The 18,967-nt window shown below is 43.2% G+C and overlaps 1 protein-coding gene across 2 annotated transcripts in view; it reads right to left on the bottom strand.

Annotated features, from left to right (window-relative positions):
• Positions 1–16,426, bottom strand: part of skila (SKI-like proto-oncogene a) — a 33,732-nt gene extending 17,306 nt beyond the window's left edge. For both annotated transcript variants that reach the window (XM_071377534.1, XM_071377533.1), the window contains exons 1-2: positions 16,270–16,426; positions 12,666–14,015 (exon numbers count right to left, since the gene is read on the bottom strand). In XM_071377534.1, coding sequence (XP_071233635.1) covers positions 12,666–13,823 — 1,158 coding nt within the window. In that variant the 5' untranslated portion in view covers positions 13,824–14,015; positions 16,270–16,426. The remainder of the gene's footprint in view (positions 1–12,665; positions 14,016–16,269) is intronic.
• Positions 16,427–18,967: the final 2,541 nt, after the last annotated feature.

An 18,967-nucleotide genomic window follows, 5' to 3' on the forward strand; every position in this document is an offset into this window, starting at 1 on the left:
TCAACTTAGTGTATGTTAACTTCTGACCCACTGGAATTGCGATACAGTGAATTATAAGTGAAATAATCTGTCTGTAAACAATTGTTGGGAAAATTACATGTGGCATGCACAAAGTAGAAGTCCTAACCGACTTGCCAAAACTATAGTTTGTTAACAAGAAATGTGTGGAGTGGTTGAAAAACGAGTTTTAATGACTCCAACCTAAGTGTATGTAAACTTCCGACTTCAACTGTATTATTGGATTAATAGCTCTGTGTGATTAGCTACCAGCGACGAAACAAAACGACAGAAACACTTTGAAAACAGCTACTGCTTCATTCATTTCGCTAGAATTGTGCTCATACTTGACTGCGAGTGAAATGTGTGCGCCGTGGAGCCCTGACCACCCACCAACGTGGCTGGAGAAATATACATATTACCTGCCAATTCCAAAATCTACCGACATTTGGCAGGTGGCGGGTGTTAATTTTAGACCCTGACCCTATTCCCTTCATAGTGCACTACTTTTGACCAGACCCTGACCCTATTCCCTTCATAGTGCACTACTTTTGACCAGACCCTAATGGGCACTGGTCAAAAGTAGTGCACTATAAAAAGCATAATTTATTTAGGATGCACATCATCGCTTCCCCGTGGAAATGACAGCCATTACAGAACCTGCTGCAGACATAGGAGTAGTAAAGTGGAGCGAAGAGGATTCCTTTAATGGAATATGGTCTTTTCCCTCTTCCCATGTTTGCATCATGTATAATGGAGAGATAGATGGTGGAAGGAGAGAAGGACGGAGAAAAGAGATGTACAGAGACTAGAGTATGTGCAGTTTCAATATGTTCCTGTGTGTGTGTGTGTGTGTGTGTGTGTGTGTGTGTGTGTGTGTGTGTGTGTGTGTGTGTGTGTGTGTGTGTGTGTGTGTGTGTGTGTGTGTGTGTGTGTGTGTGTGTGTCCCTCTGGATGCTCTGGGAGACTAGACGCAGTTAATCTTCTCATTGGTCAATTCATTTATGTACTACTAGCACGAGCTACACATTATTATTCTGGTCTGCATTCTAAAATGGCACCCTATTCTCTACATTTACATTTACATTTAAGTCATTTAGCAGACGCTCTTATCCAGAGCGACTTACAAATATATAGTGCACTACTTTTTGATCGGTGCTCATACAAGGCTGTATATAGAAAATAGGGTGCCATTTGGGACACAACCCTGGTTCCATGCTAACAACCTCATCTCCATGTTCTCCTCTCCATCCGCCCGCCTTCCTTTATGTTGTTGGAGCCAGCTCTGTCTATCTGTCGACTTTAGGTAGTGAGACAAGGGAACAGGCGTGTTTGTGTGTGTTTAGTCTGCTGCCTGACTGCCTGGCTGGCTGGTTGGCTCTGGGCTGGAGTGCGTATGAAGCAAGCTGCAGTTAGAGAACCCCTTCCCCCTCCCCCTGCCAGAAACAACAGGGCAGGAGCATAGCTCTATGGAGGGAAGTGAAGTTTCCCTAGTAATTCTACGGCGCATTTCCATACAGGATTTACCTCAGTGTATTACCCAAGAGCTATCGAAACACAATTTCCCTAGTATAACACAAGGGTGTATACTAGGGGTGTAACGGTACACGTACCATTCAGACCGTGAACCTGAACGAATACAAAAATATATATATTTACAATATTAAAAAAACACTAGGTAACAGGCTATGCCTCTGCTGCGTTGTAGGCCTAAATGCCTCGAGTAAATCTGAGCTGAAAAACATTTCAGGTTATTCCTTTAAAACTAGAGCCTATGCGCACGTCGTATGCAAAACTATCATCTTAATTGGCACATTTCAAACTGTCCTTTTGTGAGGCGCAGCCGGGAACTAGTTCTGTACGATGGTGAGTGGTGGGGTTGATAAACCAGGAGGATTCTCAAATCAGCATTTAAAATCAACAGTTTGGAAAAATGTTGGCTTCCCAGTAGATTAAAACGATGACGGACAGAGTTGTGGATAAAATGTTAACAACATGTCGCCACGCTCAATGAGAATAGCCTATGCAGCTGCCAACACCTCCAATATGTTGACATATTTACGCTGACACCCCCCCACCCCAGTATACCAGAGAAAGACATAAACGCAAAAAAACAACGGTCTCCCTTCTGCATTCAAGCAGCACTTGGCAGCCGATTCTGACCGGGTCAAAGAAATTAAAAAGGGTGATACGTAGGCGCTTTATAGTTTTACAGTCTTTGGTTTATAGCGGCGGATATGCGCCCATTCTCAGTGGTTGAGAGGGTTTCAGCACCTCATGAAAGTGCTCGACCCACATTACGAACTTCCCTCTTGCACCCATTTCTGCAAACAGATAGTACCCGCTCTATGTAAGCAAGCCAAAGTTTTTATTCAATTGGCCAATGCACCATGTGTTGTGTTAGCCCATCACATTACCCCAGAGTCACAAGAGAGAGTCACAAGTACACATCTGGCATGGTCAGTGCAATCCTGGATCGTCCCTACCCTGAACCCTAACCTCTACCCTTACCATAACCCTTCCCTAACCATTTTAAAATGTCAACTTCAAGGACCCATCTGGCACTGAAGAAAGCAGTGTCATGGTGCGTTCGTAGCCAAGTGGAAAGTGGGAATTTACCACATACAACTGGGAAAAATCCATTTTAACGGCCCTCAAACTGGTAATTACTAGTGGGAAACTTGTCTATCAACCTGAGCACCCACTTCTCCCACATGGTGACCTCTGTCACCTACTAAGGAAAAAGCATTTTCTGCAGTTAAATGCAACAAAACATTATTTATAAAAAGCAATCTATTAATGTGTTTTTTTAACTCTATAATTCGTCTACAAGCATGATAGCTGTACTTTTAGTTTATGGTTGACACAGTTTGCTGTCCATTAGCCAATCGGCATTTCTCAATGAGTTCAAAATCACATGAACGCATCCAACTGGTACATACAACTTCACATCTGGTAAATTCCCACCTGCCCACATGGCTACAAACACAGCATCAGAGTGGAAACTTGAGGCACATTATAACAATCCGGTCTCAACAGACAATGCAAGAAACATTGTGACTGCGGAAAATTGTCAATGGCATTTCATTTTCCAGCTGTACCGAAACGTGACCCAAAAACCGCAACACGTACTGAACCATGGGTTTGGTGAACCGTTACACACCTAGTGTAAACACTAGTGTAACCACTGGTGTTACAGTCAAAAAACATCATTAGTATTTCCTTAGCTGGGGCTGTTTAGAAATAACGTAGTGACTCTCATTAAACATCTACAACCACAACTGTGAACAGGTTGTTATTACAGCAGAGGGAAAATAATAAAAAAACGTTTTAAAAACTATCCATAGACTAACACATCCACACGGGGGAGGGGGGAGAGAGAGAGAGGCTGGGAGCGAGAGGGAGACATGGGGAGGAGGCCGGCCCTAGCGTGTGATTGGCTGAACATGAGGGTTGTAAACAGGCGGAGCATTTCGTTCAGACGAGGTCTTGTGAGGTTAGTCTCCCCCTGAACGAGGAGAAGAAGAGAGCAGAGGAGCGAAGAGGGGGAGGAAAGAAGAGGGAGAGGAGAGCAGGGTTCATACACATGTTGACAGATGGAAGTTCATGACTTTTCCAGGACTTTTAACCAAATTTCCATGATCAACAATTGGCAGTGCCTCTATGTATTTACAAAAAAAGTAAGCGTATTGTGGTAACAACACTGGGACGCATCTCCTGTCGTTGTTGTTAGTCAACTGTATAACACACACACGTGGTCAACCCTAAGGCTGGAGAGCTACTGGGTGTGCAGGCTTTTGATCAAGCCCTGCTCAAACACAAACACATCAGAGACAGTTTGCGAAGGTCCGGTTGAGCAGCTCATTTCTAAAATGTGGTTTGTTAGAGGGGAACTGTAATAAAAGCCTGCACGCCCATTAGCTCTCCTGGAGGACGGTTGACCAACCTTGATATACAGTACCAGTCAACGTTTGGACACACCTACTCATTAAAGTGTTTCTTTATTTTTACTATTGTCTACATTGTAGAATAATAGTGAAGACATCAAAACTATGAAATAACACATATGGAATCATGTGGTAACCAACAACAACAAAAAAGTGTTAAACAATTCAAAATATGTTTTAGATTCTTTGAAGTAGCCACCCTTTGCCTTGATGACAGCTTTGCACACTCTTGTCCGACTGTCTCGCTCTCCTTGAGGAACAGCCCACACATCTCACAAACACATGCCGGTGATGCGCACAACCAGACGGGCTAAAGTGTCATTCAGATCCTGACTGATATGTTGATTTTTATTTGATTGATAAAATATTTTTAAACTTTGCCTAAATAACTGATATTAACAGAAATTAAATTAATTTAAATGACTTTTCGGGTTTTGATAATTTTACAAAACTCTTCCAGGCCTGGAAAACACAATTTTAAAATTCCATCACTTTTCCATGCGTTTCATGACCGTACAAACCCTGGGAGAATAGTGGGAGATGAGAGCTGGGAGAATAGTGGGAGATAAGAGGGGGGGGGGGGGGTAGAAACTTCATAACATGCTGCTGCATGAGGGTTTTGCATGTCTGAGCCATGCGTAGAGAGAAAGAGAGACAGAAACAAGAGAGTGGTTTCTGCTGAGTTATGTAAGCATCGACTTATCGTCTCGTTTCAATGCTTATTTTGCTACGGTCTTCTAATTGGGCCCTCAGGGACGTTGACTGTTTAAAAATAATAATAATAATAATAATGTGGTGGGGCAGGGCTCCGGACACGAAGTGGGAAAGATCTGTTCGAGAACTCTGCAGAGAGTAGAATGCTCTAGTCTAGAACGATTTGGAAGAGACAGACAAGTGACCCCCACTCCTATAATTACAAAGCCCTCAAAAGCCATGCGGTGCCATAGAGAAGAGTCCCCTCAGCCAGCTGGCCCTGAAGATAAGTTCACTAACCACTACCAACCCAATAAAGCCTCAGGACAGCACTCAGAAAATCAGGCCCAACCAAATTATCACAAAGCAAAATATATCACCTATTGGAAAATGTATCGAAGTAAACTTCCATGCTATTTGATACACGCTAGAAAATTTAGAAAAACATCGACTATGTACAGATTCAATGAGCACAGACTGGCAATAGAAACCGGCCATCACAGGCAGATCTGGCTACCCAGAGTGGACAGGTTGTGCCCACCCTGCCCTCAGAGGTCGAGCGAGAGAGAGCTGCGAGAACTACACAGACTTAGTGGCAATCTTTTTTTCTTCCCCACAAAATTGAAAACAAATACCAAGATGTTTAAACAAAATCTGAAGAAAAAAAACTTCTTGCCATATTAGTTGCAAATGATGTAGCTTCCTGTATCCTGACACACCCGTAGGGACAACCAGCAGAATGACAAACCACAGTAATAACATTGCTACCTGTGTCTTTCTCACTATTTCATTATTGTCCTCATTCATTTCTTATTGCATTGTCCTGTTAATTGCTATTGAGTATTATAATTCTTCCTATTATCAATCCGCACCATCATTGACATGTGTCTGTTTGCTTTGGCAATGTATGTGGTAACACTTTCCATGCCAATAAAGCTTATTGATTAGAGAGCAAGAGAGAGAGAGAGAACTTGAGAGAGCACATGGGACAGAACGCAGGTCTGGTCTGTGGTAATGAAGTCACTGGTGTGTAAATAGCCAATAGAGGAAGCATAGAGAAGCAGCTGTCTGCTGTCTGTACGGCAGTCGTCTAGGACCTGCCGACACAGACACGCACAGGAGTGTTGTCTGTCTACCACAGCTGACATGGTGCTAGGGCTAAAACTACAGGGGTGGATTGGTATAGGGCAACATGGCTGGCTCTTCTGGACAACTCCCAGGCACACAGACAGACATGTAAACGTTCCCAGCCTCACACACTATCCTAACAAGTACGTCACAAAGTGTTTTTCCTAATCTGAATGTGTGTGTATCAGGACACTGTGTCCCTCCAGACAGACTAGCAGGTATTTCACAACCAGGCCAACTAGGCCAAGGAGGAGTCACACACTGGGAATTTCTGCTTTCCTCTAATCAGAGAACAGAGACAAAACGCCTCCCAACATAGACACCCTATCAATCTGTGTGCGTGCGTGTCTGTCCGAGAGGGAAGTACAAGCTGCTTGTCATCCCCGCAGGCTCATTACATCATTGTTTCAGACGCCAAACACACAAACACTGTAAAGAGCCGCCAGTTATAGTCATCTGTTGTAGTGACTGTCTGTTGTCTCACCAACATCTCCTTTGACACTATCATTACTAGAGAACGACTGATAATTGGTAATCCTAACCCAAAGGGTAACCATAACCCGAAGGTGTTCCTAATGTTTTGTACGCTTAGTTGTATGTGTATTAAAGAAGGAAAAAGTTTTGTATTTGGTCCCGTATTCAGAGCACACAATGACTACATCTAGCTTGTGACTCTACAAATGTGTTGGGTACATTTGCTGTTTGTTTTGGTTGTGTTTCAGATGATTTTGTGCCCAATAGAAATGAATGGTAAATAATGCAGTGTGTCATTTTGGAGTCACTGTTACTGTAAATGAGAATAGAATATGTTTCTAAACACGTTTACATTAATATGGATGTTACCATGAATACGGTAAGTCCTGAATGAATCGTGAATAATGATGAGTGAGAAAGTCACAGACGCACAAATACCATACCAAGACATGCTAACCTCTCACCACTACAATAACAGGGGAGGTTAGCATTTTTGGGGGGGGGTATGATATTTATGCCTCAAACATTATTTATGATTCATTCAAGAAGTTAAATCTGCTTTGTATTTTGTTTCCTTGCCACGAGTCTCGCGATACTGGTATCGTCCAGGCCCTAGCGAACAACCAAAAAAAACACAGCCAAACACCTAAACTAACCAAAACATCACAAAATCTCATAATATATGCACGAACCGCTGACTGGATAGCATGTGACAGGCTTACCTAACCAGTCACCGTACAGCTTCAGCGGTAGGCTACATGATACACCATAAGGTAGATGTGTGTGTGTGTGTGATTAGTCTGCTCTGCGGTGGAGACGTGTCTGCGTGACTGAGTGGCCCCAGGTCGATCTGTCTGACTCTCTCAGACGAAAGTGAGACAAGCCGAGGAGCGAGGGAGGAGAGGGAGAGAGAAAAAGGGGAGGGGGTTAGGAATGTGGTTTGGGCACTAGACTAGACACCAGACAGTATTTCCGGCAGAATCACGCACACACTTCAAACACACAGGGAGAGGCTGGGGATTCTCTCTAACCTCACTCTCTTTCTGCCAGACACAAACAGAGCGGACAGGGAGTGCCAAATGACTGTACAGCAGGTAGTGTTCTCACACCTGTCTGCACACACACTCACACAGAAACTAAAGCCTGTCTGCTCCGAGTCCATAGTCTCTTATTTAACCCATAATGTGCCAGGCGGCTACAGTGAAGACAAATTACTTGGCCTAGAAAACACCAATTAAAGTCAGTGTTTATCTCAACAATACAAAACCGAGCCTGCGTCCCAAATGGCACCCTATTCCATAGATAGCGCACTACTTTTCATCAGACTTATGGGCCCTGGTCAAAAGTAGTGCACTGTATAGAGAATAGAGTGCCATTTGGGACGCACTTAATAGTCCGGTTTGGTCAAGAAGAAAACATGAGACATGGATGTGAACCAGTCAATGGAAGGGAACCAATCTATAGCTTTTCATGTTTTCAGCTATAAAAACAAAAGAGAGTCGCACACTCCATATATATGTATAAACTCCCAGTAATTTATCGGGTAAAACACCAACGTTTCAGCATCCCTGTGCCTTCTTCAGGGTGTCTGACATTTCTATAGGTCCCGGCCTGTGCACTGCTCTCTCTCCCACTGTCACTTTCTTTTTTGTAAGAATGACTGAAAGAAAAAAAACATCAAAACCCCCTCTGCTCTGTAGAAGCCTCCCTTGGGTTTTGGTCTTTAGTGGAAAGCACTGGTGGTGGGGGTGGTGATGCAACATGGGCATTCCCCCATGCAAGGGCTTGGGTTGCCTGTTTCGGTACACTTCCCGCTTGGTGGTACAAAAACAGATCAAAGGATGGTTTCCCGGAAACATCTTAAGCCTAGTCCCCGTTGCGAAGACATTAAAACATAATTCAACAATAGAACATTTTTTATTGAAGTATATGAAATAAACTTAAATGCAATGAACTTATAAAAAAAAAATTATTTTTATATTTAACCTTAATTTAACTAGACATGTCAGTGAAGAACAAATTCTTATTTACAATGACGGCCTAGGAACAGTGGGTTAACTGCCTTGTTCAGGGTCAGAACAACAGATGTTTACCGTGTCAGCTCGGGGATTCGATCTAGCAACGTTTCGGGTTACTGGCCCAACGCTCTAACCACTAGGCTACTTGCCACCCCAAGATAATTTGCCCAAGATAAACATAAGATATGAACAAAATGAACCAGTGATTCGTATTTTCCTGCAACTTTCTGAAATGGAACAGGAATGCCCACTTTGTGTAGCTGCTAGCGGTGATGCTAATGATAACCTTCTGGTAGAGATGGAACAGCTTTGGAAAACCTCCTAAATGAAATGTTAACTACAAAGTAGCCTATGCCTACACGGCAGTATGATATGATTATTTGCATACATCCAGTGGCCATTTGTTTTGCAAACTCTGCAATCACATGAGCGCTACAGAAAAATTGCTAACCAAACAACGGTCTCCTGCATGGTAAATGGTAACTACACCCAAGAATCCACATTAATTTTTTTCCAGACCTCAAAAGTCTCCTTATGTGTTTTAAGTATTGTTGTGGACTAGAAACATAAAATGTAGTTGTTTTACATTCAAAATTGGTGGTTTTGAGAGCAAAAACCGGGAAAAACTGTAATCAGTCAAAAAACAAAATGTATAGGGCGGTATATCGTATTATTTCTATATATACACACACACACCGGTATGCCGCTTTGATCCTTGCTATCTGGGATCCTTGGGACGTCCCTACCCCATTGAAGTTTACATTTAAAAGGGTTAAGGTTTAAGGATAGGGTAGAGACCAAGGATCCTGGATATAGCATGCCGGTTCCCACACCAAGCCCTGCCCCGTCACTCAAGGAGAGCATGTTGTTGCTCGACCATGAAGTCACGAACACGTCACTTGCCGTTCACTCTGCAGTCTGTATGGTCAAGATGTTGGTGACATGGATGCTGCTTTCAAGCGTTATATAATGACACTATTAGTTTGTTTGTCTGCAAATAGCTAGTTTGTCTTTTCATAGCACATGACTAAAATAAATTGTGTTAGCCGCTAACGCTAATCACTAGCTAAATGTATTCAGTCAGAGCAAACGTAGCTCAAATCAAATCAAATTGTATTTGTCACACACACATGGTTAGCAGATGTTAATGCGAGTGTAGCGAAATACTTGTGCTTCTAGTTCCGACAATGCAGTAATAAGCTAACTAATAGAGCCGGATACCAGTGCTGGTGTACGCCTAGATCGGCATGTGGTTTGTACAACGGTATCTTCTAAATCAGAAAGGAATAGGCTTAGCATGAATATGTTAGCCAGAGAGCTAGATAGTTACATGGGAAAACATAATGTAACATCATATAGGATCCCCTGGGAAACACTGACCAACACTACCCTGTCACAATAATTCCTTCCTGGCTTATTCATTTGTCGTGTCATGTCATGTCAAACAACAATGTATTCAAAGTGCTGTCCACTATATTCCAACTAGAGGTCGACCGATTAATCGGAATGGCCGATTAATTAGGGCCGATTTCAAGTTTTCGTAACAATCTTATAAAAAAACGTATCTTATAAAAAACAATCAATCAATCATAATCACTAGTTATAACTACACATGGTTGATGATATTACTAGTTTATCTAGCGTGTCCTGCGTTGCATATAATCGATGGCCTAAATTTCATATCATGATATTTTTCAAATTTATGAGAGTTCACCGATATATCGGTGAACATATGGGAATCGGCCGATATTAGCTAAAAATGCCAACATCGGTATCGGCCCGATGTCTAGTTTAACGCCGATGTCAAAGCTACCGTGCAATGACACCACGCTAAATTTTGCACTACACGTGCAACACAGCATTCCTAACCTAGCCCACAATGTCTGCTGTGTGGATCGAGCAGTCAACAAATCGAGCAGTCATTTGAAAGAGTAAGAACATTTCAGCGAGACAACTCAAAGGCGAAATCCATTAAAGCCAAGATAATGGAATTCATCCCCTTGACAATCAACTGTTCTCTGTCGCGGGTGATGTTTGCTTTCGCCGACTGGACGAGCACCGGTACACACTACTAAGTGCGCTATTTTTCAGATGTTGCCCTACCAGAGTTACAAAGTAATTGCGTCGCTGCTATTATCTTCATGACATATATACTATGGAACGCTGTTTGGGTCTTTGCGTATCAAAAAAGATACAGTAGCACTGTCAAAGCTGTACAAAAAAGTCTGCAAACAAGCAAACACCGGCGAAGAACAATGAGTTTACAATACCGCGTTGGTAATAAAGCATAATTTGTTCGACCGCAACTTCTGGGATAGATAGCTTTAGCTTGGTACCTAGCTAGCACCAATACAACCAGCCTGAAAACAATGACCATTAGAAACTGCAGTCATTTTCATTATTCTTAGCAATGATTTAGGAATCCTTGTGCGTAAGTATTAGCTAGGTTGCCACTTGTTGTTCGCCTATTGAAATTGAACTTCAGTTCATGAAAATAAATAGCTAGCCAGCTACTTAACTCGGTTTCCCAAAGCTAACGTTATAAGCAGCCAGCTAGCTTCATCTGGCTAGTGAGGCTCGACCTGACCGGGTTATCTGTTATGAAGCTAGCCACAATAAGGATTAGGCACAATAGTGGAATTTGTAGGTTGCGTTCAAAATAAATGTAATTGACAGTGATGCAAATGAATACAAATATAATTATGCCATACTTTTATTTTGAAGGCTAACCGCAAAGTCCACTATTGCGGCTAATCCTTATTGGGTCTGACCACCATTAATCAAATAACTGTTTTATAAATTAGGGTTATTTTAGCTGATGACACTTAGCTAAATAGTTAGCTAGCTAACTATAGCTACTGAAACAGATTATGTCGTTTTGCTATGTTTTTGGGGAAGAACATTGTTTGCATCCATGAGCTAGCTAGCTTTTTTTTTATGACCAGCACTGTAGGTGCGAGACAACTTTAGCAGCATCATAGCATATGTATCGATGAATCCCTGTAACATATGAAATACGAGTGATAGTTATTACACATTGATTAAACTATGTAAAACGTGTATGAACGCATTAAATTATTATGTGACGTGCAGTCATATTCAGGTCCTGATTGGTCAACAAGCTTATTTGACACGTCAAATAGTGTTATTTGTATCTTTTTTGACATGCAAAGACCCAAACGGCGTTCCATAGAAATCCTGCTTGAGAATGAAACATCCGAACAATGAAACAGCACAGCAAGTAAGTGAAAGAAATAGGGTTTGATTATGTTTTACTGGTAATGGGGACATACGTAAATGCTAACAAAATAACTTTTTGGCCAGTGTGGTGTGTGTGTGTAACCTTTATTTAACTAGGCAAGAAGGTTAAGAACAAATTCTTATTTACAATGACGGCCCGGACGATGCTGGGCCAATTGTGCGCTGCCCTATGGGACTCCCAATCACAGCCGGATGTGATACAGCCTGGATTCGAACCAGGGACTGTAGTGACGCCTCTTGCACTGAGATGCAGTGCCTTAGACCGCTGCGTTCATGTGTGTGTGTTAACTATTTAACTGTACTAGCTGCCTTTTAGCAGCTTAAAAAGGCAGCTAAAAAAATTAATATTGGGTATCGGTATCGTTTTTTGGCAAGGAAAATATCAGATATCGGTCAAATATATATATATATTTTTTTATATATATATTTTAAACCATCCCTAAAAGTATCAATTAACTAAATTACTTCAAAATACTTTAAAAGTAATTTAAATATGGAAGGGTGTAGCGGGGTGGATGCAATGGATGTAAATTGTCAGCCCATCCATTCAAGCCCAGAGGTCTGTGAAAGAGTCCACTAGTTCAGTTAGTGTTGTGGCCTATTGTCTAGTGATGGTTCTAGTGACCTCCAGCTGACCTGGAAGACAAATGATGCCCTTCCCCGTGACACACACACACACACACTGGGACCAACCGAGAGAGCGAGAAACCAGCTGGTCAGTGGTCATCCTGTCCGCCCCTCCTCAAAATCAGTTTATTGATCACGTACACGAATTTACATATGTTATCGCAGGTGCAGCAAAATGCTCGGATCTACTACACTACAGCCAGCAGGAGGGATGACACCAGTCCCCTGTCTTATACACACACCTAATGAAACCCATAGTTGGGGCTGGCTTCTAGAGACTCAATAGATATCATTTATTGGTAGTTGTATCGACAGTGCAACCAAACGAACTGACAAAATAAAAAGTCTGACACACACACACACACACACACACACACACACACACACACACACACACACACACACACACACACACACACACACACACACACACACACACACACACACACACACACACACACACACACACACACACACACACACACACACACACACACAAAATAAGAAAATCAGTGCTTACTTTGTCAGTGGTCCTGTTGTAGTGGAACTTGTCCTTCATGTCCTCTAGCAGAAGTTTGAGCTGCGGCTCCTCAGGCGTTCCCAGATACTTCCTCCCCAGCTGCAGGTAGCACGGCCACTTGGCCGAGTCAAAGCCCCAGTGGCAGGTCCTCTTGTCCGGGGACTTGTGTGAGTGCATCACAAACTTCTGCGGTGAAAAAATCAGCTGGCACTCCACGCACTGAACACAGGGCGCCTCGGGCTGTGTGTAGAACTGGGGTACAAACAGACCCTGGCATTTCCCTAGACACTGGTGCTCCACCTGGAAGCTAGACTCTGTCTCCTTTAGGAGCCCCTGGCCGGGCCGCTTGGTGCTGGGGTCAGAGGGCAGGGCAGCCCCCGGGCGGAGCAAGGCGTTGCAGAGGCGCTGGGCGTCGGTAAGGGTGATGAGGCCGCAAGACGGGGCGTTGAACGGTAAAATACCCAGCACCTTGAGGATGTGGAGCTGCTCACCGTCACAGCGCGAGCAGTACACGTAGAGCTCGTCGCACACTGCGTTGATCTGCTGCAAGGAGAAGTCGCGGAGCACCGAGTTGAGCACCTGGGGGAGGCAGAGGCGTTTCTCCCCACCGACAGCAAAGCAGGAGATGGATTCACCCTCTAGAAGGGAGTGGCTTAACTCTGTGGAGCTGTCGCTGGGCACCAAGAGGGGTCCACCTCCTAGGACTGGTGGGGAGGGGAGAGGGGCCATGCTGGAGCAGGAATCAGGGCTGACCTCGGGGGAGGCTTCGTGGCCGGAGCGGGCGGAGAAGGCTGCTGGGCCCCCCAGAGAGCTTTGGCTGCTGAGGGTGAAGGCAGCCAGTGTGTGTTTCAGCCCAGGACTGAGATCCAGAGCCTTGGCTCCACATACCTGGAGCTCCCCTCTACTGTCCATCTCTATGGATCTATCCATGCCTCTATCTGCCTCCCGGGGCTGGGTGTGCTCCTCCCCAGACTCCCTCTTCACCTTGGGGGTCTGGGGCAGGGTGTCTAGGCTGCGTCGCTTCAGGTTCATCTCAGCCATCAGCCTCTTCTTGATGGGCACGTCCTCTAGCCTCTCTCGGTACAGCCGCTTCATGTTGCCCTTGAACGAGGTCAGATCTTTGAATGAGGTTTTCAGACTCGTCTGAGTACTGGCCATGTCGGCGTTGATAGAGGTCCGTTTCGTTCCACTACCAGCTTCACTTGGATTTATAGAACCCTTTGAGTTAATGTGGGTTTTGTTAGTTTGTTTTATTCTCGTGTCAAATGTTCCAGATCTTCTGGTGTTCAGAAAGGTACATGGTGGAGACTGCTGTGTTTCTGTTCAGATTGTTGTCTGTATGTCTGCTTCCTGTAGGGGACGAGAGGTGGGGCAGTGGGGGAGTGGAATGGTTCAGGAGTTAACACAAACCGAAGGGTGAACATTTACATTTTTTCCCTCCCTAGTAAAACTCAAACTATGTTTAGCCTGCATGTAGCCTTTTTCATGTCATCTAAAATGATTTGTCTAAGTAGAAGACCATCCCATCAGATGCCTTTTTCTCTGAGCATAAAATAACGTTGAAGGTGTTTACATGTTTTATGGAGGCTATCCTGGTTGGGGGTTGAGTGGCTCAATAGACCCATTGGGGGCCAAATGGCTATTAACATATCTCACCACCCAAACATCTGCCCATTCAGCCCTTGTCATTGAACCCCATGGGGCAATGACAAGTTTTCACCCACCACACCATTTCATTGCCAACAGAAAGTGCTAGTTTTGTCAAGTAAAACCAACCAGGTGGCCAGACAACCAACAACTAGAATCTAGCAATTCTCTCTGGCCTTCTTTCGGTCACTAGATACTGTGACAAAAAAGTTCACACTTGGTGTAGCCTAGGTAATCAAATTAACAATTTGCCCAAATGGCTCTAAATTGACCAAATAGCCAGCCTCCCCAACCCCACCAGTTGTCCTGCTTGCTGTCCTCAAGCCAACGTCTGCTCTGCTGGTAACCCCACGCTGACCCCATCAACTATGTGAAAACAATTGATAAAGGAGTATAAAGGCTCTCATTCAACCGGTTCAATTGTTATCGAAATGCACAGCGTGACATGGAATGGATGTTGAACGAGGCATTTTCCCTATGCCCCGGAATCTAGCTGCATTTACACTGCATCAATTCAAATAATAACCCTGTTCATACCTAGCTACATCTATAAACGACGGATTTATTAACAGGAAATTGTATTGTAATCCAATTTTAGGAAAATTGACATATATATGTGGCTACAACATTTCACTGGAAACCCTGAACATTGGGCGGTGTAAACAACCACCCTCCAATAAAGCTACAATCGTATTATGCTTGTGGGTGACCAATGTATTTTATACTGTAATATCATCCACTTAAAATCGGCTGCCAAATACAAAATGGGGTTAAATGTGTGTATATATATATATATAACAACTGAAGAGACTGTACATGCGTTTAGGCTGTTCAAATGTAGCTGTGTGCGGACTACAGCGACAACACTAACGCGTTAGCTAGATTATACCAGAACAAGTAAGTACACCGCCGCCAGATCTTTCCACCAAAGCTAGCACTATCGGGGTACAAAAAGTTGGACCACAGAGCAGGCTTTGGTCGCAGTATGGTAATAATTACATTACTACCAATGCAAGGAGGTATGCGGCGATGCAAGCTTCACCACCCGTGATTCCTGCGTGGATTTACAACCAAAACGGACATTTTTCCCACGCAACGAAATAATATAGTTTCGGCTAAGAAAGGTTTTTAGACAATATTAATATTCGAACAAAACTAACTATTTCTCAAAAAAATATCGTTGATTGCTGTTTTTTTTTCTCCATCTCGCGGAGTGTCACCCCCTTCTTCGTAGTTAGCAAGGACACCGCGCACAGCTTGCGCTCGGTTCCATTCCACCCGCCCCCTTCCCTCTGGCTCGCCACGATGGCACTGGTATGCAGACAGCACTGATAATGACGTTCACTGGCTAAACTACCGTCTGCGACTAGACTGTCTATCGACCTAGTTAGCTACCTACAATTGCCAGCTAACATTAGCTGAACGTAGAACCAAATACCCGGCTTGTAGCAGCAAGTTGAGCCGACATGAGAATTAGCTGGCAAAGGCGGCTGTGTGGTGTATTTTACACCTCGAACATCGATAAATACTTGTCTTTAAGGAAATAAAACATAAAAAAGCGAATATATTGAGTATCAAATGTAAGGAAACCAATAACGTTACAATTATTATGGCAACACATCTGAGGACCGCGTAACAGAAAACAGAGAAAGACAATTCGATAGCTCGAATTAGCATTGCTTTAGCTACAAAAATGTACGTTATATCCGAGCTGGGCAAACGGATTAGCCAGGTTAGGTTAGCATAGCCACTACTGTTACACACCCAGCGCTGTGTGAAGCCATAGCAAACTAGCCTAGGCTAGTTAACAATTAGCGAACGCTTGTTAAACCCTCAAAGCATGCCTCCATTTCGGTAAACCGTCAAATAATTCACCACCCGATACATAACATTACCCATTTCATCATGTACATAGAAGCAAATAAGCACGTACCGAAACCCGATTAAAAAGACTTGCCTGAATGAGGTCGTTTCGGCTCCTCTTCTCTCGGTTCTCCTCTGTAATACCGACCGTCAACAAGATGCAGCTAGAAACCACTACATCTAGCGCCCCGCGACGTCACATCACTAACGGAGAGACGTCACCCAGACTCGAATTGGGCATGTCATGGAAACAGTGCAGGGGTGTCTGTCTGTCTGTCTCGCAGTCTGGTTGGTTTGTGTAGCCTACATCTGCAGTGGACAGAGAGAGAATGTTGCGCTCTCTCACCGGCCATAACGATTTGTTTTGATTCCCATTCGTTCTGTCATTGATGTCCAGACCTGTAATATATTTAAATAGGTTACATATTAGTCAAGGTGTGTGTTCTTTTCAAATGACCAGCTATTAATAATATTTTTTATTTAATTAAAACAATTCCCTATGTGTCTTTAATAATCAACATATTCTAGCGATGTTCGCTAAATGAGCCACGTTTCACTGAAGGTCCCCCGAAAAATGTCAAACAAGGCTTTTTTAACCTCAAACACACTACAAGTTTTACATTCCCTGAATTGCAGGAAAGTTATCCTGCAACAGTGCGATCAAAGGAGAGAATGGATCACTGCTGCTACCTCGCTTTCCAACCAAGGTGCATGAATTGAGGAGCAAACTGAGGTAGAGAGAGGTCAAATTAAGATCCTATACCTGTATATAGGGAATATATTATATTACATACCATTTAGGATCCACGTAATGGAATACCTAGGATAGGATAAAGTAATCCTTCTAACCCCCCCCCCCTTAAAGAGTTAGATGCACTATTGTAAAGTGGTTGTTCCACTGGATATCATAAGGTGAATGCACCAACTTGTAAGTCGCTCTGGATAAGAGCGTCTGCTAAATGACTTAAATGTAAATGTAATAATGATTTACACCTCTGACTGGGTTGCTGCTGCTGCTTCCTCAGAGTCATACCTGTATCATGAATGAGCCATTCATGTTTTTACATGTTACGTGTTTTGACATGTTTTTACAAGTGGGAAGGGAAGGGGCAATGAAGGTCTGAGTTCAGCTCTATCTATTATCCAGATACTGTTTAAAGCCCTACATCCTGAACCAGAAGGGCTAGGGGAGTTTTATACTATATAAGTGTACTTAAAGGGACTGTGTAATGTTTCATATTGGACTCACTTTCTATACACTAGGCAATCCCTTTCAGATTATTGGCAGTAAAATGTGTTAATATAAAGAAGAAAGAAAATATCAAAAGTTCACTCTTCTGTCCGGCAGATAGAGATCATTACAACAGATTTGAGGTCACATTTCTTTGATTGTTTAAAGTAGCCATAGCTGACTAAACTCCACTCCATGGTGAAGGAAGTTTCTGATAAACTCCACCAACAGAGTGGAGCAGAGACCCCTCACTGGGCACAAACTGGTCAAATCAACGTTGTTTAAATGTAATGTGTCAACCTATTGTTCTCCTTTGGAGAATTTGTCTATCTACGGCTACCATTTGGTCTCCCATCCACAGCTATTGTTTCAATTCAACACAGAATTTAACAAAAAAATACACATTACAATAGGCCTAGGGTTTCAAGCTCTGGTTGATTTCAAATTGAATGATATTTAGTGATATTGAATAGTGTTTGGTTGTCAATGCAACCAAATATCAACATTTGAAGGCATGGGCATCATGCACTCCCCCTATGGGCATGTCACCTCTGTTTGAAAGAGATGTATCTTCTGCTTGGATAGTTCCATCTGTGCCACTGACTTACTCTGGCTTTGATTCTAGTTTATCTACAAATGTTTAATTGATGTCTCCATCTCAATCAAACATCTCAGTTAAAGAATGGACTAAATTAAATCAAGTGTATTTAAAGTTTAATTTGATTTAGTCTATCCAAGCAGAAGATACATCTCCTTCAAATGTTGATATTTGGTTGCGTTGACAACCAAAGACATTTCAATATCACTTTGGAAATACAATAAATAGCCTATTAACTTGTTATCAAATCAAATGTTGGATTCATGTCTCCAAATCAAAGATAAACGTTAAAGAATGTGATTAAGCCAGTGTAACAGTATAACTTTAGTCCGTCCCCTCGCCCCGACCCGGGCGCGAACCAGGGACCCTCTGCACACATCAACAACAGTCACCCACGAAGCATCGTTACCCATCGCTCCAGAAAAGCCATTGCAGAGCAAGGTGAACCACTACTTCAAGGTCTCAAAGCGAGTGACGTCACCGATTGAAACGCTATTAGCGAGCACCACCGCTAACTAGCTAGCCATTTCACATCGGTTACACTCACCCCCCTTTTGACCTCCTCCTTTTCCGCAGCAACCAAGGATCCGGGTCAACAGCATCAATGTAACAGTTTAACTTTAGTCCGTCCCCTCGCCCCGACCCGGGCATGAACCAGGGACCCTCTGCACACATCAACAACAGTCACCCACGAAGCATCGTTACCCATCGCTCCACATAAGCCCCTTGCAGAGCAAGGGGAACCACTACTTCAAGGTCTCAAAGCGAGTGACGTCACCGATTGAAACGCTATTAGCGCGCACCACCGCTAACTAGCTAGCCATTTCACATTGGTTACACCAGTGGCTCAGATGGAACTATAGAAGCAGTAGATAAATTTCCTTTAAATATTGATATTTCGTTCCGTTGTCAACCAAACACAATTCAAAATGACTTGTAATACAGTAAATAGCTTAAAGTTTC

Source organism: Salvelinus alpinus, chromosome 30, assembly GCF_045679555.1.
Source record: "Salvelinus alpinus chromosome 30, SLU_Salpinus.1, whole genome shotgun sequence".
Taxonomy (NCBI): domain Eukaryota; kingdom Metazoa; phylum Chordata; class Actinopteri; order Salmoniformes; family Salmonidae; genus Salvelinus; species Salvelinus alpinus.